The following is a 27,020-nucleotide window of genomic DNA, read 5'->3' on the forward strand; positions in this document are numbered from 1 at the left end:
TATTAAATGTTTTTTTTTTTTTAATTATTAGTTTCTAAGTTCTTTTTTGGAGACATTAAGTTTGAGGTGGAGATGGGACAATGGACATGCTGTACTGGTGCTCAAATGACAGACAGCTGAGCCTGGAGACAGATTGGGAGTCGTCAGATGGTTTTTGAAGCCGTGGGGTGGGCTGAAATTTCCCAAGGAGAGTGTGAGTGGCAAAGTTAAAGCCCTGGGGGACCTTCATTGTGTAAGGAGATCTAGTCACAGAAATCGAGGAAGAATAGGAACAAAGTTAGGAGGGGAACCAGGGATTGCAGTGTTATCAAAGCCAAGTGTGAAGATAATTTAAAAACATTTATGAGAGAGACAGAGAGAGAAAGAAAGAGTAAGAGCAAGAGTGAAGTGTGTGTGTGAGTGAGAGAGAGAGACACAGGTGTATGTGTGGTGTGGTGTGTGGGGAGGCGTGGCCAGCAGTATCAGGCACTACAGAAGATTGAGGAGGGAACCATTAGATTTTGAATTTGAAATTCAGTCCAGTATTTTACAAACTCCATATTATAGGTTTGCTTTCATTTCTAGTCCTGTTAACTGATTGCCTTTTGGGCATAAAATTATGTTCATAAAATTTCAAAATAAAAACCATATTCTTCTGTGTTCTTAACGTTCCTTGTAGGCTATGGTCTCTGTGCGGCCAAAGCTCAGTACCCTATCGCCGATTTGGTAAAGATGCTCTCTGAACAGGGCAAAAAAGTCAGGTAAGTGCTTCCAGTGAGAGGCTTGCAGTGTGTGTGAAAGAAAAGGAAAACAGATGACTTTTTTTTAGATGAGTATTTCTTTTTTTAAAAATCTTGTATGTAATTTCTATTAATTAAGAAAAGAATATTGTGCTTATTGACTAAAATCCAAGAACACATAAATAGGAAAAAGAAAAAAGTAATTATAGTCCCGTTGCCCAGAGACAACTACTATTAGCAGTTTGGCCTATTTACTACCACTTAAAAATTTATTTTATGTGGTAAGAACACTTCTTACATAACTGTTACTTTATACTCGGTCAACAGCAAGCAGCCCTCCATTTCTGGTGCTCTGCATGTTCAGAGAAACTCCTCCCGTAACAACTATAGAAATGATCCCTGAAAGTACTAGTCTTTCTGTCATTTGTTTTGAGTGGTGAGAACCGGAGATGGGCTCAGATACTGTTCACGAGGCCTGAGTTGAGCAGGTCACAGTCTATACCAACATTGTCCCATAGAACTTTCTGTGAAAATGGAAATGTTCTATACCTGCACTCTTCCAATATGGTAGCCACTTACCTCATGTGGCTAGCGAGCACTTAATGGGCTTAAACTGAGAAACTGAATTAAAATAAAAAAAAATTCAATTATAGTTGACATTCAATATTATATTAGTTTCAGGTGTACAGCATAGTGGTCAGACATTTATGACTATTCCTTAAAGTGGAGTTTTATTTATTTATGTTTTAAATTTTGTTTATTTGTTATTAGTTTCACGTGTACAAACATAATAGTTAGACATTTACACCTTTCACAAAGTGATAACCCCCCCAATGTACTACCCCTCTGACATCGTATATAGCTGTTACTATACCATTCACTATCTTCCTGTGCTATACTCCACATCTTGTGGATATATTTTATATATATATGCATATATATATATATACATATATATATATTATATCCACTTAATTATAGTTGGTATTCTGTATTATTCTACTTCAGCTTCAGGTGTATAGTGCATTGGTATCTTAAAGTGGAGTTTTAAATACGTAATCTTAGGTGAGGAAACTAAGTTGTAAAAAATCCTATTCTAGCCTTAGTCTTTCTACTTAGTTTTTACCCTCTGTCTAATAGCATCAAACCTAAATATAGGCTCATTTTAGAAAGGGAAATTTTGTTATACTAAACTGCAAGATATTTATTAATGGGGTAAAACAGAAGTCCTGTTTCTCTGTGGTTTGTTTGATTTGCGGAAGAAGGTCAAGGAAAGCATTTGAACCACATCAAGTTGTGTCTGTTTGGTTTCTGTTGTTCACACTGAAGAAAAACAATAAACGAGAGGTCTGTGAAGAGTGAGACCCAGTGGTGAATGTGTGGGCTGGTTACTGTTTGACTGATTTAGTTCTCACACTCTCAGGGTGGAAAAGACTGCTGAAAATTTTCTTTTTCTAAAATCATACAGTTTTTCAAATATGAGTTAGAGTAACAGCTGTTCCTGTCACTTGCCATTTGGGCTCTGGACTCTGCTCTCGGGAAGATGGCAAAGTAAACAGAATGGCAATGCTGAGGACTCTTTATTTCTAGATTATTCCTCCTGACCTTGGACAGAGGGTCTGAGGCATGTAAAAATGGGGCCAGTGGGTGATGAACCTGGCTGTACTTTGCATCTGTCCTGTACACCTTTGGATCTCTATTCTGGAACTCTGCTGTTGGGAGTCCGTGACAGGATTGGCTGGAGTTCTCTCTGGGAGGATAACTGCTGTCTGTTTTATGGGGAAGCTGCTTCACTAGCAGTTTCATTGATATAGTAGTACCATAAGTAACAGAGACAAGGTAACTAGTTTGTCCACCAGGATGTTAATGTATATTGACATAACTGTTAATGTCTGTTAACAAACATTCCTTTTAGATGCCCATCTTACACATTTGTCTGTGGGCAGATGATAAAAAAATAAGCCGCACAGTGTGCCTATAACTGGTGAGAGTATCAGGCCAGACTGGATGCAGAATCCTCATCTTCAGCTTAAGTATCACAGCTATTATTAGTGGTAAAAGAGACTTAGATGATGAAATCATAGGGTTATCTAAAATGTTTTACTGTCAGCTGCATTTTCTTCCCTCCTTCCTCCTTCCCTCCATCCTTCTCCTCTCCCTCCTTTCCCTCCTTCCCTTCCTTTTCTTCCCTTTCTTCTGTCACTTTTTCCCCTAATCTCTACCTTCCTGTGGTCTATAAATCTGTGTTTTTCAAAAACATAGAGTTAAAATACTATTTTGTGTTAGGACCAGCATTTCTGTGATATACATGGTTCCGATGTTTAGTATATTCTTAGATTAATTGAAGATAGAAGATGAGAAAACTCATTGATTTAGTTTTTTAATTTTCACTTAAGTCTCATTTTTGTAACTTTTTCCTATTTTCATATAGGGTATTAAACTATGCTTCCCATTTAGTCATTGTTTTGCCACTTAAAGCATTTGCAGACCTGTAAGTGGAAAGGATGTGCTAAAGAATCTATGATTTTTCTAAAATGAAATTGTTTTTCTATATTCAATCCACATGTGAAAAGTCGAGTATATTAGTAATGCCTTCTATCACCACATAAATGTTTAGGAGATGAATGGCAATCATAATAAAATAGAGAAAGATGGCTTTTATGTCTTAATTATACTTAGGGAAGGGAATGATTAATTTGACATACCTCCTTTGTTACCCATTGATCAGCCTATATTAACCAGACATCTTGGAAAAACAGTCCGGTGTTAGATAGGTAGATGCAAAGTTGGAGAGCATTGTTAAGAGTTGGGCAGCTTGATGGAAGGCAGGATGTGAAAGGAAAGGAACAAGAGGGTTGGAAAAAAATGTTCTGAAAAGAAAAGGAATAAGACAAATGACATTTTATTTTCTGATCTGATTAAAATTTGAATTTTATCCATGAGGACATAATATAAACTGCTGTTTTAGGATGAATTCTGTCACACTGCATGAGAAAAGTAATTATTTGACTTAAGATTTATGGGAGATATTTAATTAAACATGTGTGAATAGTTTCTTAGTTATAATTTGTTTTTTATTGAACTAATTTTGTGACTAGAACATAGACTTTTCATGAGAGCTTTTTATCGTTTCACATAATTGTCATAGTTCAAATAATTTATTAATAAAAATAAATTTATTAATTTATTATATAGGATCAGAATAAAATTATTGTTCAGTCTGATTTTGCTGTTTGTGAGTTAGGAAAAGTTAGTCATGTATCTTGATCTAAATATTTCATATTAAAGATGAAATTATATATTAGTATACTACAGTTTTTAAAAAGTATAGTATGTTGAATTTTCAACATGGGCTTTATAACAAATTATGTAAATCTCATATTTGAATTAAATGGAAGAGAACTATCCTTGCTAACATGATGACAGTAGATTATCATATTTTTCCTTTCTTGTTTCTGTGTGAAGATTTTTTTTTTATTTAAAGGGAATCATAGAAACTTTATGGATTTTGCTTTGAGTGTGTCATCTTTTCATAGGATAAATGCAAAATTTCTTTATGAAGTTAGGAATATGTATATATATATAGATAACAACTTTTTTTAAAGAGACAAATGTCTGTGAACAAGAGATGGCTGCAGCAGTTACCTCGTATGTTAATGAAATAAATCTGTATTTACAGTTTGCGGTAATTTAGTCCTTTCATCACTCTGTGGAGCTCCCACGGTGTTCATTGAGCACAGCTGCTGGGCCTCTGGTTTTGGTAGATCTCTGAGCCTCAGGACCCCAGCATGCCTAACATCCAGATGTGGTGACATACTCGCACACATCCCCCGTGGACATGTGCCAGTGTGGACATACGATTGTCATCAGTTAGTTATGCCCAAGTGGTGCCAAGAAAAATTGCATCTGTCATACAGTCTGTCTGGCTTCATGGCCCATGATTGATTTAGAGACACTCCTGTTTTCCTTTACTTTGGCCATAGTCATAACATGCTCGCAGAGAGCTGAGATTATAAAATGAAGCATGTGACGTTTCATGACAAGAGGTCATTTTGGAACTTCGTGAAAGTTCACTGACGTAGACTTTCTTTACTGGCTGGGATATTGTTGCTTCCCAGTTGCTCAGAATGTCTCTGTAACTTACCTAACTTAGGCTTGATTTCTAAAAGCATTTTATTGCAAAAATCTTAGGATACAAGAGTACAGACATTTTTTCTCTTTATTTCCCAGTCTTTGGATTCATATGGTAGGCTTTTCATTATAAAGAAGAGATAGTATTCCCAGTGAATACTTCTTAGAAAGAGGTGTAAATTTTTTTTTTTTTATAAATGCATTATTGTTTGGACTATCACAGAAGTCTTTTGAATTTAAGAAACCACATATCAGCTTCTTTGATTAACTAAGTGATGTTATATATTGCTTTCATGTTAATGTTCAGCTGTACCTTTTTATTAATAATTTGATAGAAATTTATTACTAGGTAGTGACAATGCAAGGATGCATAAGCCCTGTTCCAACTTTCAAAAGTTTACACAGTATTTTGCCCTGTATAATGTGCACCCATATTTTTAGCCCAAACTTTCAGGGAAAAATATTCTTTCATTTTAATTTTTTAATGCAACTTTTTATTTGTTTACATTTAGGTACTTGTTTTTTGTTTTATAAAAGAATTTTAGCATTTATTTTTTTACATATTATGGTATAAGAAATTTTATGTAACAAATAATTACAAAACACAAGAATAAATACAAGGTACAAGAAATTTTATGTACCAGTAACAAATTTATGATATGTACTCATCATAGAAGGCCAAGAAATCTTCGTCATTGCAAGTCTGTTGAAAGTTCAACAAAACTGATTATTGTATTCCAGGGTATTATTTTGCACACGACTATCGTTATTGATTTCTAGAGTTACACTTTCAACTCACAGGCATAAATAAAAGAATTAAAAGCATTTATATACGTACAGAATTAGTTCTACCCATATATAATGTTCCTATTCTTCCCTCACAAAGTTGGGTAAAAAAGTGCGCATTATACACGGGAAAATACGGCAGTTATAAAGAAATCAAATACATAAATGAATCAATGAGTGAATTCCATTTAATGTGATAGTATGCTAAGAAAAGTAGAGTAGAATTAGGGGAGGAATACAAAGGAGAGACAAATTGTTGAGGGTTCATTTCAAACTTCTTATACTACTCATAACATGAAAATTTTTGCAGGTTTTTAAAAATAAATATTAAAATTTTTTCATCCTCTGTCTAAACACATTTGGCTGCCAATGGTATTTACAATTTAATAGTGTTTTGCAGTTTTGTATGACATGGTTATAAGTTTAAATATGTTATTTTTGCTAAGAAATCTTTCATTCTTTGAAGATAACGTGAAGATGAAATATTTTGTCGAACTAACTAGATTTTCCTGTTTTTCATGAATTACATGTAATTCAAATAAACAGTTTATCCTTGGATTTGTTATGTTTTGGGGTGTAGGAAGAGCTAGGACATGCAAATTTGTAAAGCAATAAAGGTTCATGTTTCTGAGGAGAATAGAAATTAGACCAAATAAAAGATCCAGTATCGTATCTGAGTAAAGAAATAGGCATTATTTAGCAGTTTCACGCCAGCTTTGTAATACCTCCTTTTTAGACATGACTGTTTATGTTAGTGACCATTCACTGAACAAATAATTAGATAGTACTTTGTGCCAGGTACTGTTCTAGTTCTTGAGAATACATCAGTGAATACACAGATAAAAACAACTGACCCTGCAGAATTTACATTCACTGGGAGGTTAGTTAATAGGCTTTGAGATATCCTGAATTATGAAACATTTATATCCCCATTGTGTTTCCAATTCAGATGCTAGTTGAAATGATGAGCAGCTATAGCACAGGCTATTGTGTCAGACTTTCAGAGTTACAACTGGCACTGTTTGGTGATGAATTAGTCAGTGTTCTGATTTTCTGAGAGAATATGGTGTCTTTGCACTGAGCCTGCTTTCTTGAGAAATACGGTCGCAGGAGGGTGGGTGTGATGGGAGTTATTTGTGTATTTGGTCAAATGAGTGAAACTTTTGGTGGAAAAGAGGAAAACCGAAGAAAGTATATGTGTTCAGTCACATCTCTGTTCAGCCTATGCATTGACTTGCCAGTAACCTCTCAGATCAAATGTGTCTGTTGTGCCCTTAGGAAGTGGCCATCTTCCTCCCAGATTCTGAATGTTGACCACACATTTGGCTCTGTACTGTCCACAGCATATTGGTGTGGTGGAAAGAACAGAAGACTATGTTAAAAGCCTGTCTGTGATTTAGGTAATTTGTAAAACCTCTGCCAGCTGTACTATTGGAGCACTTATTCCTTGGAAACCCTGTCACAGACAATTCAGTGGTCTGAGGGAGAAACTCGCACAATTGATGAAACCACTGCCTCTGATAATCAGGGTGCTTTTTGGCTCTTAGTTCTAGTATTAGTCATAGTAAACTCTGAGCTGATTTTCTTCAGTAAGGTTCATGGAAACATGGCAGGGTATAAGTAAATAAAAACCTTCTCATTTCATGTTCAGATTCCTCAGTATCTTATAATTTGCATTTTATGGAGCTCACTAACCATTGCATTCAACAACATCATTAAAGTTACTCAGACAGAAAGATGAAATTATGCATAATTTTTACTAAATCTCTGCAGTGTGCCAGATTATAATCAGGACATTAGTGGCAAATTATAATTTTAATTTTTTCTTTGATATCATTCTTCATAGTCTTATTGGTTATTTTGAAATAAAAACTGTCAGTAGTCATACAATTTCTGTTCTGGGTTTGGTAGCTGGATTTGGTATAGTGATGGGACAGCCATATTTGGACACAATTTTTAATGATCTCCTCAGAATGGAAAAGGGATTGAGATGTGGTTCTGCAGAGGACTCCGTTGTGTTTGCACTGGATCACCTGATCTGATCCTCCTTTGATGACTTTTCATTCTTTGGATGGCCTCAGTATCACAGGTCGCATGTACACATGGAAAATATGACCATTGCCTTTTGTCAAGCATTTCCTCATCCACGTCATAGAACAGGTTCTAAATTCTGTATTAGAAAAATTGTGACCCTGAGACATTTTTGTAAGCTCTTTAACATTGATAATTTTCTTCCTGAAGAAAGGCAGACCATGGATGAACACCAGATTTCAGATCAGGGTAGCAGATCAGCCCTTATTTGCCTTCACAAAAAGAAAGAAAGGTACATAACATTCTCCAGTTCTGGCTGTTGGACAGACCTAGGAAATTTATTGAACAATTTTTTTTCATTTGTACTTGTATGAGTGAGTTTGTCTGAACCACTGCTTCTCAGAAGGACTTCCACAATTTTAGAAAGCTGGGTGTCTATCCTTTTGCCTAAGAAGCTTTGCCAGAAAGTTGATTCCACAGCGTTTTTCATTAATTAGTTTTTGTGGGCAGCGTCTGCTTTGTTAGGAAGATTTTTTTTCCGCTTCATAACCATGTTTCTCTTCAGATGGATAGGCTAACCCTACCCAGTTGGTCCCAACCTTTTCACCAGCAAGAGTGAAATTTGTGTCACATTTACCCTGCTTTATGTCTTACAAGGTTTCATTCTAAACATTTACTGTAGTTACTTATTTAAAAAAATAACTTCTTCTTGTGCTTTGAATAAGTGACCTGTAACTGTCAATTAGGCGTTCTGATCAGAAAGTGATAAATCAAAGAAACCTCCGTTTCAAATCCCATCATATTTTTCACAGGTGAAATGCACAGTTAAAAAAAAAATTGAATATAGTCACACAACTTTTTATTACCTTCATGGACGCTCCTCAGAATGGAACATTGCCACATGCAAACATAGGATATAAAGGTCCTTAATATGTGTAGCCCATACCAGGGACGCTATTACGTATGACATCTACAGTGGAACTGCTAACCTGTTTGGTGACTGCACATTGTAGTGTAATTCTAAATGAAGGATTCCTGCCTTAGGAAGCAGTTGAACTGGAGAATCTTTAAGGTCTATTTTAACTCTTAAGGTTTACTGATTGGTAAATATTTATGTTTGAAAACAGGAAGAATAAGTAAGCTTTTAATAAACTAACGCTTTTAAAAATTTTCCCTTTGTTATGTCTTTTTCCTAGTTAATTTGTCTTTCTCCTAGGAGTTGAGAATAACATATTTAGATAAATTGTGGGATGATGTTATTGGGAAGGCATAATTCCAAAATGCTGTCAATGTACATTGTCCTATATGCAGTTTGACTTTAAAATATAAAACGCAGTGAAAGAAAAGCAATTAACCCTTTGAATGTCTTGAGTATGAAAATAGATTTTGCACAACGACTCCCAAAACATTTAACCAAATAGTTGAGGGTTTAAAGATATATATATATATATGTATGTGTGTATATATATATATATATATATATATACACACACACACACACACACACACATACATACACACACACACACACACACACACACATATATTTTAAAATCTGGAGATCCTTTTCACTATTTATAATGACAAGAGTTTGCAAAATGGAGAAAACACTCTAAATACTTTAGAACCAGGGCACAGTTGCCCCTGTAGTTTCTTTGTCTTATCTTGACTTGGGGTACATGGCTCTTCTTCATGGTTTATTGCTGAACTAAATCTGGATATTTCCATAATGCAAGAAGGAGAATGTAGCTTATTTGAACAGTTGTGGTAGGATCCATGTGGTGAATGTTTTATACTCTTTCATAGCCCCTCATGTCCAAGAACCACTGTTATAATGTGTCCTGGTCAGGACATATTGTCTCCATGGCCTGCGATCATGGGAGTTCTTGTTGTTGTGTCCCCTTTAAAACATGTGGTATCTGAAGTCAAATGTGAGGTTTTAAAAAAGTCTAAGAGTGGGGTTTTTGTCATCATGTATTAAAAACCAGGCTTAAAAAATTATGGTGTTTTTTTGAATTGCTCCCTTACCACATTTTACCCAGTTCATGTGGTATTCATGAATAGCTTATATGCTTTATTATTTCTTAATTTAAAAGGCTCTGAAGATTAGGCTTTCATTTGAGTAGATTATTAAACTTTTATTTTTTTAACTGTGCCTGGGTCTATTTTTAATTGGTGACTGAGGTCTTAGCTTTTATTTTATAATGTTCTATGAAAAACTTTATCATTTTTATATACCGTGTTTCTCCGAAAATAAGACCTAGCCGGACAATCAGCTCTAATGCGTCTTTTGGAGCAAAAATTAATATAAGACTCAGTCTTATATTATATAATAAGGCCGGGTCTTATAGTAAAATAAGACCAGATCTTATATTAATTTTTGCTCCAAAAGACGCTTTAGAGCTGATTGTCCGGCTAGGTCTTATTTTCGGGGAAACACGGTATGAGAGAAAAAATAACAAAAAATGTTAAAATTTTTCTTGCTTCAAGATAATTGAAGAGATTGCCCTGACTTGGTGATATTTGTTGTCAGGGCAAAAAGTATCTAATATTATCGGTGGAAGGGTTAAATATGGCAGTTTGAAATTTGACTCTTATCAAAGTAAATCTGTATTTGAATATTAGTTATGACCAAGGAGTCCAGTATTCAGTTATTTGCCTCAATCTGTATTGATTATATAATTTCTCTAGTGTTTTGATGTAGTTGTGAGTACAAAGAATTTCTGACTTTTATTGGACTATATTGATGTTTACTGGGACTTCAAGGTAATAATTAGAAAACCAACTTAGAAAATGTTGATATCAAACCAACATTTGTTTTAATGTAAAAATGTGCATTTTTTATATAAATGATCATTAAAATGTGCATTTATTTGAAAAATACAGAACATTTATATTACAAATAGAGTATTTGACTAGAATATCATAATTGCAGGTTACATTTATTAAAGGCTTATGTGTGCCAAGCATTGGTCTAAAGTACTTCATATAAAAAGCTCTCTACATGAACTGTCTCACTTAAATCTTATAATAATCCTCTGATGGGATTTTATTATTAATCCCATTGTACATGTGAGGAAAGTGAGGCACATAGAAGTAAATTGTCCAAATGTTTTAAACTCAGGCAGTTGGACTCTACAGCTTTTTCTTTTTTCTTTTTAATTAGTTTCAGGTGTACAAAACAATGTAATAGTTAAGACATTTACACCCCTCACAAAGTGATAACCCCCTCTACAAAGTGATAACTCCCCAATCTACTACCTCTTTGACATTGTATATAGCTGTTAAAATTCCACTGACTCTGTTCTCTATGCTGTACTCCACATCCTGTGACTATATATATATTAAATTATAGTTGACATTCATTATTATTTAGCCTCAGCTTCAGGTGTATAGCACAATGCTCAGGCATCTACACCGTCCGTGAAGTGGCCTCCCCTTCATAAGACAAGTGTAGAGCTTTTTAACTTCTACTCTATACTACTTCCCTAAATTCTTTTTCTAAAAAGAGACAGAGAAAGTTTATGTAGTCAGCATACCTTATTGAGCACACTGTATTGTTTAAAACCCCTTCCATTCATCCCCCCGTGTTAATTGAGTACCTATAATAGAATGCTGGGTATTGTGGGAGCTGATAAATAAATAAGACATGGTTCCTGTACTCAAGGAGCCCCCAGTCTGGAGAGCACAGTCATATCAACCAGTTGTTATGATGCAGTGCATCGTAAGGAGGAGGTATATAAACAAAGAGGTCCGGGAGCATGAAAGATCTTTCTGTGATCTCATTTTAGTAGTTATTTCCCTTCTGTAGAATCTTGTGGTCAGGGACAGCTGACTCTGTTTTGTTAAGTATGTACGCAATAAAAATAATTTTCATAGTTCAAAGGGAAGAACTAAAAGGCTAGTAGGCTTTGCATTTTGGAATTCTGGATATTCTTCATGTGATGATGGAACATTGATGAGCTTTGGCCGTCAGTTCCTGGAAATTGCCGGTCATGGCCAACCAATGTCGGATATAATTAACATTAATACATACTTTGGAGAGTAGCCAGTTCCATGGGCCAGAATTGTTATAAACTCACACTGACTCAACATGCACATACATATTTCTACAAATTTAGCGTGTTCTGTTATTTCTCTCAAAACATTGGCATTCTCTTGTAATAGCCTTGTATGTGTTTTTCTCCAATCTTAGAGTCGTAAAGTTTGGTATAATAGATTATTATGCAAACAGATGTAAAGTGATCTGTCCTTTGGGATATTCAGCATAACATGTTGGTTAGCTTTGTTATTATTTACTCTTCCCAAATAGCTCAAAAGAAGCACTGTCTTTATGAAGTCTGCAGCTAATCAAATATTACAATAATAACTAATACATTTGGAGGTCTTTGATTTCTAATTTGGTCCAAGACACCTCATAATGATGATAGCCAGATGGATTAATTTAAAAATAAGCAAAGGCAGTATTAAAAACAAACAAATAAATAAAAATTAAACAAAAAATACTGGAATCAAGAAGGGATACCAAATTGAAATCCAGAAGAAAATCACAAAGTGTATATTGGTTTATTCAGCTAGTAGAGGCCCTATTAGCTGGAATTTGAGGACTTGAAAAGCATTTTGTAGTAGGGTGAATAATGGCCCCCAAAGATATTCACCTCCTAATCCTTAAAAATCTATGAATATGTTACCTTACATGGCAAAAGGGACTTTGTAGATTTAAGGCGAGGATTTTGAGGTAGGGAGATTATCCTGGATTATTTGGATGGGTTCATGTAAACAGTAGGGTCCGTATAAGAGAGAGGAAGGAGGGTCAGAGTCAGAGAAGGAAATGAGACAATGGAAGAAGAGGTCAGAGTGATGCAGCCACAAGCAAAGGAATGGTGGCAGCCTCCTGAAACTGGAAAAGGCAAGAGATGGATTTCCCCTTACGGCCTCTAGAAAAAATGCAGCCCTGCCAAATGCTTGATTTTAGTGCAGAAAAACAGATTTTGGACTTCTCACCTTCAGAACTATAAGAGAATCAATTTGTATTATTTTAAGGTACTGAATTTGTGGTAATTTGTTAACAGCAGCAAATAGGAAACTAATACAGACCTCACATGTCATGTACTACAGTGACTCTTTAAAAAAAAAATCTCACCAATCAGGTTTGGGGAAGAGGAAGGGGCGGGAGGTGGGGGGTTGGCAGGAAATACTTATTGGTGATCAGGAGGATTGGGAGAGTAAGAGAAATTTTTTGGTGTCCAAGATTACTGTTGACATCTCCAAAGAGTACAAATAAGTAATTCGTGGCAAATATTACTATAGGAGTGAGGTAGAGCAATGTCTTATAGTTCTGGAAATTCTGAGTCCCACCTATGCTGCTCCTCTCTCTTACTAATGGTGTTAAGACCATTGGTTGACCTCCCACTCCCATCCATGAAAGAACATCTCAGCTGTTGTAACTGTCTTGATTACGTCCACTGCCAATCAACCATCCTTGTTATTTACATGTGAAATACTTTTGAGTCCATTTTGTACTGAACAGGTGGTTAGTACATCAGCTCAGATTCATGAGCCTTTGTCTCCCTGATCCACAGAAAAGAAGGCTGAAACTTGCCCTAACTGGGAAATTTGTTTTAAATTAAGAGGAAGTCTTTTTTTCCCCCAAAATTTAATTCCAATTCTTTCTTTTGCATTTGAAGACCATTTTCTTTTATTCTGTTGTATGAAAATGAGGACTAGTTGGTGAACTTCTGTTTTATTTAGTCTGCTTAAAAATAAAGTTTTGCCTGTTTTTCTAGCCAGTTGATCCTTTTTCACTCAGAGTGTGTTATTTTCTAAGTGGTTAGGTATTTTGTGTTTCTCTTGAATCTTATCCAAGCACCCTCTGATCCTTTTAAGCACTGGGTCTCGTCAGTGATAGAAGTTACAGTACCCTTTCGTGAATGTGGGAAAACAATCCTGTGTTAATTTGGAATGTTGACTTGAAATTGACACATTTGAAATACAAATTAGCATTAATTTTGAATGAAAATCAGCTGATTAATAATATGTTCGATGCATTAGTAAAAACCTCTCTGTAAAGCAGAATGACCTTTTTTTCAAACTAAAATTTTTGATTTTAAGCTATGTTCTTTTGGAAATTAGTTTGTTCCATCATTATTCAAAAACTGACACATCAGGATCCTAACATTTAATTACATGGTGTCTGCCTTTGTTGGGGCACGTTCTATTTGCCTTTAGTTCTCCCACAAATTATTTAGAAGAACGTTGAGTTAAAATATTCTGTCAGTACCCATGTATACCAAACAGTGCATTAAAATACGTAAGAAATTACAGTTTCAATTTAAATTCTTCTTGACTGAGATTTGGTTTGTTAATCTTGGTAATCTATTTTGTTAGGTATTTATAAGGAATTATTAGCTGGGAAGAAAGAGAAATACGGACTCTGTCCCTTAATCAAATGCCTGTTGAGCAAAAAGTATAGATGGTTACTATTTCTAACAACTACTCATTCTTATTCAATTTCAATAAAGTAGCTCTCAGAGAAAGCAATGAAAGTCTTTAACATTTTTTTTCTTTTTCTGTTGAAGTAAGAGTAAGGGACAGGCAAACTGCTTTGAGCTCTCTTTAAGACCTTACAAATATCCTGCTCTTCATCAAACTTTACTCCCTAGGTTGAACATGTGCTGATGATTCTCATCTGAACTAGTTTTTATTTTGATGATTGCAAAATGGTGGTTTTATACCACAGTTATCAGTTGATAGTCTACTATTGTGAGGAGAGTATGCTTTCTTTCCTCCCTTCTTTCCTTTCTCTCTCCCTCCCTTCCTCCTTCCCTTCGTTCTTTCCTTTGACTTATGAATCTATTATCAGTCTTGACTTATGAATTCCCATTTTTCCCCAGTGGTTAATAATCTATTACTATCCTTATTTATTTTGATATTCAAATTACTTTCTGATTTTTCATACTTTAGTCTCATGTGTGCCTTTAAAGCCGCATGTTCCACGTCACTCTCATGTGCATTTTGTTTTGTGCTCTGCCTTCTTTTCTCACTTTATGCAAAGATTACACAAATTCAGTCTTTCCTCCTTTTTGAAATTTGAATTGTTTACTACACTTAAGTGAACTTTACCTTCTCTGAGCCTGGTAGTATCTTTTTCTTACTGATTCTGTTACTTCCCATGAATCTAAGGGTTGATTATTTAGCCATCCTCATCATAGGAAAACAGGTTCAAAGTCCTGAACTAAAAACTTGTGATGCTTGTTCACAAAATCAGGGACCTTTGAAACTTCCATTCATTTTGTCTTTTCCAAAATTCATGTCATCAGCAAGCTTAAGAGTATATTTTGGTTATTTCCATATAATGCACTTTTTTCCCAAGTCTTTTTGTATTCATGCTTAAAATGCCGTATTATTATTAAAATTTTAAAATGATATTTGTTTTCAGATTTGAGGTTTAGCAATAACTCCCATTTAATGAGCATATACTTTGATGCCTGGACAATTTTTTTTGCAAATGTTTTATCTTATTGCCACTGTAAAAAAATTAAAATTTTAAGGTAGCTATTTCAATCAAGGAGTCTGTGGAACATTTTGGAAATGCTTTCTCTGAGACAGTTTGAAAACAGCTGCAGTAGTGCTGAATATAGCTTGTATTACTATATAAAGAGTATGAACGTAAATTGTCAGTATTTTGCCTCGTTTGTTTTCAGGAGTGATCAGAAACTCTGGTGTGGTACAGATGATGACAATAGGATAGTAATGTCTAGTTAAAAAAAGCAATCTTGTTTTTAGAGAACATTTAACAATTTTTATTCAAGCGTTGAACTATTATATTCACAAAAATGATAGGAGAATTTGTGGTTGAAGAACTTAAAACCTTATGAGGTGGTGAGGGTGGGTGACCACTGTCTAGATAGAGTAAACTGATAACTGCCCTTAATTTTATTCTCACTAAATTAAAGCTACAGATAGCTCACCGAGGGAAGAGATGATGAATTCCTTCTAAAAGAATCACAGATTGTTAATAGTTCATTCTATGTAGTTCATTTCTACCTTCTACTCTCAGTAATTTTTTCAAGATCCACATCACCAGCACTGAAGAAGTGCTGATAAATGTTTTACCTTGTTGTACTGAAACTTTTTTTCCTCCTCTGTCTATTTGTCCATGCAAATATTTAATGTTTCTTTTATAATTTGTAACACTGATGAAAATTTCTTGGCTCTCAGTTTTTCTCAAAGCACACTATACATTGGGTTCTTGGAACTCCATATTTCATCTATTTAAGCAGAGATAAATAGGTATTTCTTAGACCTCTTCTACACAGTTTTATGGAGCCCTTGGCATGATGTGAGCTTGTAATAACAGCTGGTTACTAACTACTCTGTGGGAAAACTGACAGCGAGTCATTAAGTAAACTTGCCTAATATACCATCACGCAACTGGTTAACCTGAGCTGTTAACTAAACAAAAACGTCTCTTAAATGGCTTGATTCTCCTGACTATATTGTATAGTAGGTAAAAGTTCAGACTTTGAGGCAGAAGGATCTGAGTTTGAATCCCAGCTTTTAACTATTTACTAAAAAAGTTGTGCAAATTGCCTAGCACATTCTAGAGTCAGTATTAGCCATTATGTCAAAATATATGTCAACAGCCCCTCTGCAAAGAAGATGCATCACTTCTTTTTTTTAAATATAAGAATGCAGCTCTAAAACTCAATTTATTTAACAAAAGTACTGAGTTTGATTCAGCTGCCCTAAATTCTAATTCTTGGAGGAGATTTTTAAGGATGATTAGGGATGGAATAAAATAGTATGAGAAGTCGTTTATAAATTATATCACAATATAAAAGCATGAAGTGTTAATTTATTTTAAATACAGTTAATTTTTTTCTACCATAGAAACTGTACTCTCCTAGAAAATTTGGAAAATATATCAAAAAAATCAGAAATAAAATGAACTGTTGTACAACCACCTAGAGATAACTGCTTTCTTTCCTTTTAGCCCTGAGTTTTGTCTTTTTTAAACATAAATTGGTTATTTAGGAACATGCAGTGATCCCAGAAGGAAGATTATATAAAGGAACATTTGATAAAAGAAAACACCTGTCACTTGATGTCTTTTTTTTCCCCCCCCAATTACAAGACTCAACAATTCAGCCTCTTCACGATCAGTTGTAATGGTGTAGAAAACCATTTGTCAATTATCTGGACAATATAAATGGCCATTTTATAGCTTTTTTCAGGTCTGCTTTTGGGAGGTGTTGATTCTTATACTTCTTTAATCTGTTCCTAACAGGACCTGTATTGAAAGTGGGGAGGGAAGCCTGGCTTGGCAACAGTTCCTGTGAAAAGTAACAGGGCATCTTAAATGACCACAAGTTTTATTGAGACAGCAATGTGTTGGGCTAACTTTAAATGCTAATGCCGACTTAGGTTTCATCAATGAACGATCTGAGGATGTGATTTTCTTGCTGTGCCTTATGCATCTAGATCACATCCAGCATATTGTTTGGGGGACTGAGGTTTGAGCTGGGCATTGCTAGTGTAGGAAGAGGCAACTAGGACAGCAATGGATCTGGACGCCTTGTCAGTCATTGAATAGTTAAATTGAGAATGTTTTGCTTAGCAGGCATCCTAGGATAGCTGAAAGGAATCTACATTATGAAGGAGGGAACAAACTCATGGCTCCAGATGGCAAAACTACAGACCTTGGAAAGTGATGAGATAGGGGTTCTCTTTGGCTTAATATAGTGTGTGTGTGTGTGTGTGTGTGTGTGTGTGTGATAAAATTATCAGGATTGTCTAGTAATGGAATAGACCTTAGGAAGGCGTAAGTTTCTGGTCATTGAAGGTATCTAAGCTGAGATTGGATGGATCCCTGCCAAGACATACTATAAAATGCATTTCTTCACTGGATTCATTCACTCACTCGCTTTTTATTGAGTCCTTCCTATGGGCCAGGCATTGTGCCCAGTGCTCAGGAGACAAAGATCAATACAGTGGGTAAGAGGTTGGATTAAATGACTTTAAAAATGCCATTATGGCTGTGGCTGAAAGAAATTGCTTGATGAGTCAGTTTCTTTTGCCTTAGTAATGTATGGAGCTCTGATTTGTGTATTACTCTGTCTCTCAAACACTCCAGAGTGTTACTATCCTATTTCTTCTGTGACGTGGAGTAATGCTTCATATCATTCTCTAAGAGATTGTAGGCCGTTAATTTATGTACGTGACAATATTTTATTTTCCTGCCTTTGAACATAGAGGTTACAGTTGAATGTAGAGTCACCTTTTGATGGAATAATGTTGATTTTTCATGGCAAATGTTTAATTCCATGCTGACTTACAGAAGGTTTTAAAGATTCAAGATTTATCAGAAAGTATAATGAGAGAACACAGTGCTTATTAAATGTAAGGTGATATTATATATTAATGTTGTTGGAAGTTCATTGTACTTAAAACATATATAGAAGAGTCAGGTTCTAAAGTTACTCTTATTTTTTCTGAGAAGAGTTATAGTTTGTGTATACTGAGATATTAAATCTCCAACTTCAATATTTATAGATTGCCTACATATCTGGGCTAATTCTATTCCTGCTTGTGGAGATCAGATAGTACCAGGAGAAGTAGAGGTGCCAAGAACAAAGTGTGCAGATTTGGAGGTGATATTGGGATCGCCGTACATTTTGGCCCATTAAGTAAGGCCAGCTGTTCATTTGTTTCATGTCTAGGTTTGGAATTCACCCAGTTGCAGGCCGCATGCCTGGTCAGCTTAATGTGCTGCTGGCTGAGGCTGGGGTGCCATATGATATCGTGCTGGAAATGGACGAGATCAACCAGGATTTCCCAGGTAAGTCATGGGTGTGCTGATCACATTTAAATAATCTTCGTGTGAAGAAAACAATGCCAGTCTTAAGACATAAATTGTGGGCTCACGGAAGACCTACAGTCAAATGAATAAGCTGTTCTTAGTAGGTACAAGTTGAAATTAAGTAAATGAAACACAGTACTGAATAAGGGGCCCCAGATTTGTAAGCAGCACGAGTAATTCCGTTCTTATAAGGAGAGCTGAGGGGTGGTGAAAGCCCTGGGAGGCAGTGCAGTGGAGTGCATTGCCGAGGGACTCTGAACAGTCCTGCCTTTAGAATCCAGGTCCTGACTCTCACTCGTTTGTAACCTTGAACCAGGTACTCAACCTTAGGTTCCTCATTTATAAAATTGCTTCCTTTGATAATTTAGTGTCTGATTCTGGCAGTGTTTACTGGTTTTCAGTTGTACCAATTCATGGTCAGTAAAGTCGTTTTCTGTTTTCTGGAAGTACTAGGACTTCACTAGGTAAGGTGCTGTACTTTCTGGCTGTCATTGGGTAGATACTGAATGCTAAGGACATTTGGCCCAAGATCATGTTTGTTATAATTAAACCAGTTTCCTTTGACAAGTATGCACTGTAAATGTAAAAATACTGTTTATTAGAGAAAAAGAATGAAATCGTGTGTATTTCTAGATTCACATGGCATTTTTGGTAAATTTCTAATGTAGTTTATATTATAATCTTTAAAGAGGGAATTTTGGCCATTTTAATTTTATGTCCTCTTTCAAATATCACTGTTGCTAACTTATGTGTGAAACCTGCCAGTTCCAGGAATTATGGACACAGTTTTAATATAGTTCAGGCTCTTAGATCATTTTCTTTTAGATATCAGATTGCATTTTAAGTGGTCATTTTAGAAGTTGAAAATGGAATGCAGATATTATAAAATAATGTAACTGGCAAGATCCTGTTGGGATAATAAAGAACTCTAAAGTCACATTAGGTAGATCCATTGTGGGGAGGTGAAGCATAATAATGCAAGCGCCAGTCAGGATGCTCAGGTTCAGATGCAGGAGCTATTGCTTTTTAGCTGTTTGACATTAGTTAAGTTACGGAATCTCTCTGATAAAGCTCTTTGTACAGTTCCGGGCACAAGTGTGGATCCTATAAATATTAGGTTTTGTTATTCTTATGTTTGTAAAGTCAGATCACTTTAATTTGCCTCAAAAGAAGTGAAAGTGACTTCTTTAAGTTTCATGTTTTATCTTTTTTTTCTTTCATTATGCAGACACTGATTTAGTCCTTGTAATTGGAGCTAACGACACTGTTAATTCAGCTGCTCAAGAAGACCCCAACTCTATTATTGCAGGCATGCCAGTTCTTGAGGTCTGGAAATCAAAGCAGGTAAAGTTTCTGACTTGTGTTTCATTCCAGTAATCAGAGGTCTCTTAAAATACATATACAGCACTTGCCTTGGTCACTTGATGAGAAATGACAATTTTTTAGGAGGCCCAGGAGTTAGAGTATGTTTAGGGTGCAGTTCTCTCTAGGCAGCTTCTGTCGGTTCTGTGGTCACCAGAGAATCTGAATGAGTGCCCTGATCATGAGTAGAACTAGATGAGATTATGTGGATAGATTAACAAAATCTGTAACCACAGCTGAAAAAAGAGCTGTGAGCTTTTGGAATGAGGCTGGCCAAAGTCCAGGTCGAGTCCAGTGAAGCAGATGGCTTCTCTCTGGGACAGAGAACCAGTATCGTCGCCTTCATATATGAAGACGAGCACATTTTTTCATTTAATGTTTTTGAAAGGGAATTTGTATGTTGTTATGGGGTGTCTAGAAGGAAGGTGATTTGGAAATCCAAATAGCAACATGGCATAAGGAAGCAAGCTCTGCACATGCACATTACTTCTGAGAAAGCTAGTTGCTAGATTGCAGAGAACTCAGAGGCTCATCCATTTTCCTTTACCCCAGCAGTGGGCACCCCTCTTGACCATTCCGAAATCATATCTACATTTTCAGAACCATAATCACACAATTTACATTTCCCTTTTAATCTTGTTTCTCTTTATTATAAATATGTAAGTTTCAAACTTCGCAGTTGTGATGATTGAGTAGATATACCATATACTTTTTTGTGTGTATATGAACAAATATTGTACTGGTCGTTAATATTTGAGAGTTTGCAGAGTGCATTATTGTACTAATGCTATTTGAAGCGTGAACATATTTGTACTGCTGCCATTTTGGGATGATGACATGTCCTAGGACACCATAGGAAGGCTTTTCATTTCAGTAAGAACTGACTTGCTACGCACCAGGGCAGCGACATCCATACCCTGTGTAATTGTATATGTCTCTGCGACATCAGTATTAGAGATGGGTTTACCCCTTCCATTTTGCTCAGTAGGAGCATAGCATTAGTTATCAGCACTCTCCTTGTGACAAGCTAGATTGTTCTTGGGTTTTTGTGTTAGAACTTTCTGATATGTTTGACTTGAAAGTGATGGAATAGGAACCTTACCATTTTCCCACTCAACTACATTCATCTTAGGATTTGTAGTAGAAGCCTTTACACTGTTTTTGTTCTCTTTAGCATATTCAGAAGATGCTTATTTTCTGACTAGAAAATATTATACATAGTCTTTTATAGAGAAAAGCACTAAGAAGAAAATCACTTAATAATCTTACCACTCAGATAAGCTATTGTTAACATGACTTTTTTTCTCATGGGTATAAGAGTATGGACACATTTTAAAAATTAAAGTTAATGCAATGTAAATATGCATTTAAAAATACTCCTTGTATATTTTTATGTCTCTATACTAAAGAATTAGTAGCGGTATGTGCCTTGTTCAGAATTAGGGTAGGGCAATGTTTGTGTGCCGAAGACGTCCTAGCAAGATCTGTTAAATACACTCTCTCACTTACTTTTGCTTTGTAGGTCATTGTTATGAAGAGGTCCTTGGGTGTTGGCTATGCTGCAGTGGACAATCCAATCTTCTACAAACCTAACACTGCCATGCTTCTAGGAGACGCGAAGAAGACATGTGATGCACTGCAGGCAAAAGTTAGAGAATCCTACCAGAAGTAAATTTTAAAGACGAAGGTGTTGTCTAACAGAGCCACCTCTTCAGCTGTGGGAACAGGCAAATAAAGTATCAATATGTACAGCTTATATACATCTGTAACAAAGCTCTTGGAAGAAAAGGAAGACTCTGAAGAAAGCAAAGGAAATACAGGGAGATTTTCCAGAGCAGTGATCCCTCAATTTTAAAAAAGGATTGAGCATTCTAAATGTCTTTCTGTGTATATCTTTTGTGTTATGAATTAAAAGTATTTTATAAAAGGAGAAAGAACAGCCTCATTTTAGATGTAATCCATTTGGATTTTTTAAAAATTCCTCCTCATTAGCCAGTAATGTTTTAAAAAATGTAAGTCTTTAGGATTTTAAGACTGACTACACATGGATCTGAAAAATCTGGCACAGTGTAAACTTTACAGGAACCTGCGTTTATTTTGTTCAGCAAATGTGACTAATTTGAAACTTTTATCGACTCTTGAGCTGTCCTCTTAACATTTAACCATGATAAAAATCAGTCTTATGAAATTGGTTTCAATTTTTCAAACTGCTTTTCAATTCTAGACTTCAGGGGTATATTTTTCTCACTTCTATTTTAATACATTAAAGGATGGGATAATCTTCCAGAGATGCTGGAAACATTTAAGTCTTTTGCTCTGTATGTTTCTTTAGGACACCGGTGAAACATATACTTTGAAATAAGTATTAGTTGTATTTTTTAAAACCCCATTTCTAATTGGAGATCTGTTTAATTGCTGTAAATTTATAATGTGTAGTACTGTACTAAGTGCACTTGAATGGAATTCAACTATTTGCCTAATAAAATGAGTTCATTATGTTTGCACAGTGATGTAGCAATTGTCTCTGGCGACAAAAGGCTAAAATCGAATAGTTCTGCCTGTTATTAACATCTGGGGAAGACTTGCTACTATAAAATAGATGAACTTAATCTGTCTTAATTGTTTGCAAGATTTTCTTTTTCCAAATCAGAGTGTGTTTTGAGATCTTATGTAATTGATCCCATTTGGGAGAATTGGTGTCACTTTTTGAAAAAATAATTTTTGATAAAATTATTGGGGTGACATTGGTTAGTAAAATTATATAGATTTCATGTGTACATGTCTATAATACATCATCTGTATATTGCACTGTGTATTCACCACCCAGAGTGAGTTCTCCTTCTATCACTATAGACTTGACTCCCTTTCCCTTTTCTACCACACCTCTCTCCCCTTACCCTCTGGTAACCACTAAACTCTTGTTTGTGTCTATGAGTTTTTGTTTGTCTTGTTTGTTGCTTTCAGTTTTGTATCCCACATATGAGTGAAAGCATATGAGTATCGACTTTTTCTGACTTATTTTGCATAGCATGATCATCCCAAGATCCAACCATGTTGTCGCAAATGGCAGTATTTCATCTTTTCTTATGGCTGAGTAATATTCCATTGTGTATATGTACCACATCTTTTTTATCCAGTAGTCTATTGAAGGACACTTTGGTTGTTTACATGTCTTGGCCACTGTGAATAATTCTGCAATGAACACAGGGGTTCATATATCTTTATGGATAAATGTTTTCAGATTTTTTGAGTAGATACCCATAAGAGGGATTGCTGAGTCATGGGGTAATACTATTCTTAATTTTTTGAGGAAACTCCATACTGTTTTGCATAGTGGCTGTACCAATTTACATTCCCACCAACAGTGTATGAGGTTTCCTTTTTCTCTACAGCCTCTTCAAAACTTGTTATTACTTGTCTTATTGATAACAGCTATTCGAACAGGTGTGAGGTGGTATCTCATTGTTTTGATTTGCGAATCATTGTTTTGATTTGCATTTCTCTAATAGCTAGTTACGTTGAGCATTTTCTCATATATCTATTGGCCGTTTGTATGTCTTCTTAGGAGAAGTGTCTGTTCAGGCCCTCTGCCCATTTTTTATTTGTTTTTTAAGATTACAACACTTTATTTATTTATTTATTAGGACTTTATTGGGGAACAGTGTGTATACTTCAGGACTTTTTCCAAGTCAAGTTGTTGCCCTTTCGATCTTAGTTGTGGAGGACACCATTCGGCTCCATGTCCAGTTGCTGTTGTTAGTTGCGGGGGGCGCAACCCACCATCCTTTGCGGGAGTCGAACCGGCAACCTTGTGGTTGAGAGGACGCACTCCAACCAACTGAGTCATCCGGGAGCTCGGCGGCAGCTCAGCTCAAGGTGCCGTGTTCAATCATAGTTGCGGGGAGCGGAGCCCACCATCCCTTGTAGGCCTCGAGGAGTTAAACTGGCAACCTTGTGGTTGAGAGCCCACTGGCTCATGTGGGAATTGAACCGGCAGCCTTTGGCATTAGAAGCATGAAGCTCCAACCTCATGAGCCACTGGGCCGGCCCTGCCTATTTTTTAATTGGATTTTTTTGTTGATTTGTATGAGTTCTTTAAATATTTTGGATATTAGCCCCTTATTAGAGGTTTTGTTTACAAATATCTTCTCCCATTCCATTGGTTGCCTCTTTTGTTGACTGTGTCTTTTGCTGTGCTGAAGCTTTTTAGTTTGATATTGTCCAATTCATTTATTTTTGCTTTTACTTCCCTTGTCTTTGAGGTAAAAGTCATAATATCTTTTCTGAACCCAAGTCTATAAATTTAGTACCTATTCTTTCTTTGGAATTTATTATTTCAGGTCTTATATTTAGGTCTTTGATCCATTTTTAGTTAAGTTTGGTAACTGCTGACAGATACCATGTTTCCCCCAAAATAAGACCTATCCGGACCATCAGCTCTAATGCGTCTTTTGGAGCAAAAATTAATGTAAGACCTGGTCTTATTTTAATATAAGACCAGGTATAATATAATGTAATATAATATAATTTAATATAATATAATTAATAATATAAATACCTGGTCTTATATTAATTTTTGCTCCAAAAGACGCATTAGAGCTGATGGTACGGCTAGGTCTTATTTTCAGAGAAACACGGTAGCAGTGTAGCAGTGTAGCAGTGCAACACACGGATGCATGTGGCTTTCCAGTTTTCCTAGCACCATTTATTGAAGAAGCTTTCATTTCCCTGTTGTATATTTTTGGCTCCTTTGTCGAAAATTATCTGGCCGTATATATGTAGGTTTATTTATGTGTTTCAGTTCTTTTTTTTTTTTTTTTTAAAGATTTTATTGGGGAAGGGGAATAGGACTTTATTGGGGAACAATGTGTACTTCCAGGACTTTTTTCCAAGTTAAGTTGTCCTTTCAATCTTATTTGTGGAGGGTGCCATTCAGCTTCAAGTTGTTGTCCTTTCAGTCTTAATTGTGGAGGGCGCAGCTCAGCTCCAGGTCCAGTTGTTGCTAATTGCAGGGGGTGCAGCCCACCATCCCTTGTGGGACTCGAGGAATTGAACTGGCAACCTTGTGGTTGAGAGCCCACTGGCCCATGTGGGAATCGAACCAACAGCCTTTGGAGTTAGGAGCATGGAGTTCTATCCGCCTGAGCCACCGGGCCAGCCCTCTGTGTTTCAGTTCTATTTCGTTGGTCTGTGTGTCTGTTTTTCTGCCAATACCAAGCTGTTTTGATTGTTGCTTTGTAGTATAATTTAAAGTGAAAGTGATACTTCCGGCCTTGTTCTTTTTTCTCAGGATTGCTTTGGCTATTCAGTGTCTTGTGATTCCATACAAATCTTATGATTTTTTTGTTCTATTTCTTTGAAAAATACCATTGGATTTTTGATGGGGATTGCATTAAATCCATATATTGCTTTGGGGTAATATGACCATTTTAACTATGTTGATTCTTCCAATCCATGAACATGAAATATCTTTCCATTTCTTTGTGTCTTCCTCAATTTCTTTTAATAATGTCTTATAGTTTTCAGTGTATAGGTCCTTCACATCCTTTGTTAAGTTTATTCCTAGGTATTCTTTTTTGTTGCAATTGCAAAAGGAATTTTTTTTCATTTCTTTTTATGAAATTTCATTGTTAGTATATAGGAATGCAATGGATTTTTGTACATTGATTTTGTATTCTGCAACTTTATTTGTTTATTGTTTCTAATAGTTTTTTTGTGGAATCTTTAGGGTTTTGTATATAAAGAATTGTGTCATCTGTAAAAAGTGACAGTTTGACTTTTTCATTCCCAATTTGGATGACTTTTATTACTTTTTCTTGTCTGATCGCTCTGACTTGAACTTCCAATACTACGTTGAATAACAGTGGTGAGAGGGGGCATCATTGTGTTATTTCTGATCGTAGAGGGAAAGCTTTCAGTTTTTCACTGAGTATGATATTAGCTGAGGGTTTGTTGTGTGTGGCTTTATTATGTTGAGGTACTTTCCTTCTATACCCATTTTATTAAGTGTTTTAATCATAAATTGATGTTGTATCTTGTCAAATGCTTTCTCTGCATCTATTGATATGATCATATGATTTTTATCTTTAATTTGTTTATGTGGTATATCACATTGATCGATTTGCATATGTTGAACTATTGTTGCACTCCTGCAATGAACCCCACTTGATCATTATGTATAGTCTTTTTAATGTATTGTATTTGATTTTCCAGTATTTTGTTTAGGATTTTTTGCATCTGTAATTTATCAGAGATATTGGTCTGTAGTTTTCTTTTTTTGTGTTATCCTTACCAGGTTTTCGTATAAGGTTAATGTTGGCCTCATAAAATGAGTTAGGAAGTGTTTTCTCTTTTTCAATTTTTTGGAAGAGTTTGAGGAGGACAGGTATTAAATAATCTTTGAATGTTTGGTAGAATTCAGTAGTGATGCCATCGGCTCCTGGACTTTTGCTTTTGGGGAGGTTTTGGATGATCATTTCAATTTCCTTACTGTTAATTGGTTTATTTAGATTTTCCAGTTCTTCATGATTCAGTTTTGGAATGTTACATATTTCTAAGAATTTGTCCATTTTTTCTAGATTATTGAATTTGTGGCGTATAGTCCTTCATAGTATTCTTGTATGATCAGTTGTAACTTCTCTTTCATTTCTGATTTTGTTTATTTGTGTCTTTTTTCTTTAGTGAGTGTATTCAGGGGGTTGTCACTTTTAGTAATTTTCCCAAAGAATCAGCTTTTTATTCCATTGATTTTTTTCTATTGTCTTTTTGTTCTTTATTTCATTTAATTCTGCTCTAATTTTTATTATTTCCTTCCTTCTGCTGACTTTGGGTTTCATTTGTTTCTCTTTTTCTAGTTCTTTCAGATGTAATTTTAGGTTGGTTATTTGGGATTTTTGTTGTTTCTTGAGATAGGCCTGTATTGATATAAATTTCCCTCTTATTACTGCTTTGGCAGCATCCCAATAATTTTGAGATGTCTTTTCATTCTCATTTGTTTCTATGTATCTTTTGATCTCTATTTTTATTTCTTCTTTGACCCAATTGTTCTTTAGTAGCATATTGCTTGATCTTCACACATTTCTGGTTTTTCCCACTTTATTTTTACAGTTGATCTGCAATTTCAAAGCATT

General features: G+C 35.4%; 1 protein-coding gene across 1 annotated transcript in view; it reads left to right on the forward strand.

Moving 5' to 3' along the window:
• NNT (nicotinamide nucleotide transhydrogenase) overlaps window positions 1–22,398 on the forward strand; it is an 86,959-nt gene extending 64,561 nt beyond the window's left edge. Inside the window, exons 19-22 of the mRNA XM_033110571.1 lie at window positions 659–740; window positions 18,389–18,507; window positions 19,757–19,872; window positions 21,413–22,398. Of these exons, the coding sequence (XP_032966462.1) occupies window positions 659–740; window positions 18,389–18,507; window positions 19,757–19,872; window positions 21,413–21,562 (467 nt within the window). The 3' untranslated portion in view covers window positions 21,563–22,398. The remainder of the gene's footprint in view (window positions 1–658; window positions 741–18,388; window positions 18,508–19,756; window positions 19,873–21,412) is intronic.
• Window positions 22,399–27,020: the final 4,622 nt, after the last annotated feature.

Source organism: Rhinolophus ferrumequinum, chromosome 7, assembly GCF_004115265.2.
Source record: "Rhinolophus ferrumequinum isolate MPI-CBG mRhiFer1 chromosome 7, mRhiFer1_v1.p, whole genome shotgun sequence".
Lineage (NCBI taxonomy): Eukaryota > Metazoa > Chordata > Mammalia > Chiroptera > Rhinolophidae > Rhinolophus > Rhinolophus ferrumequinum.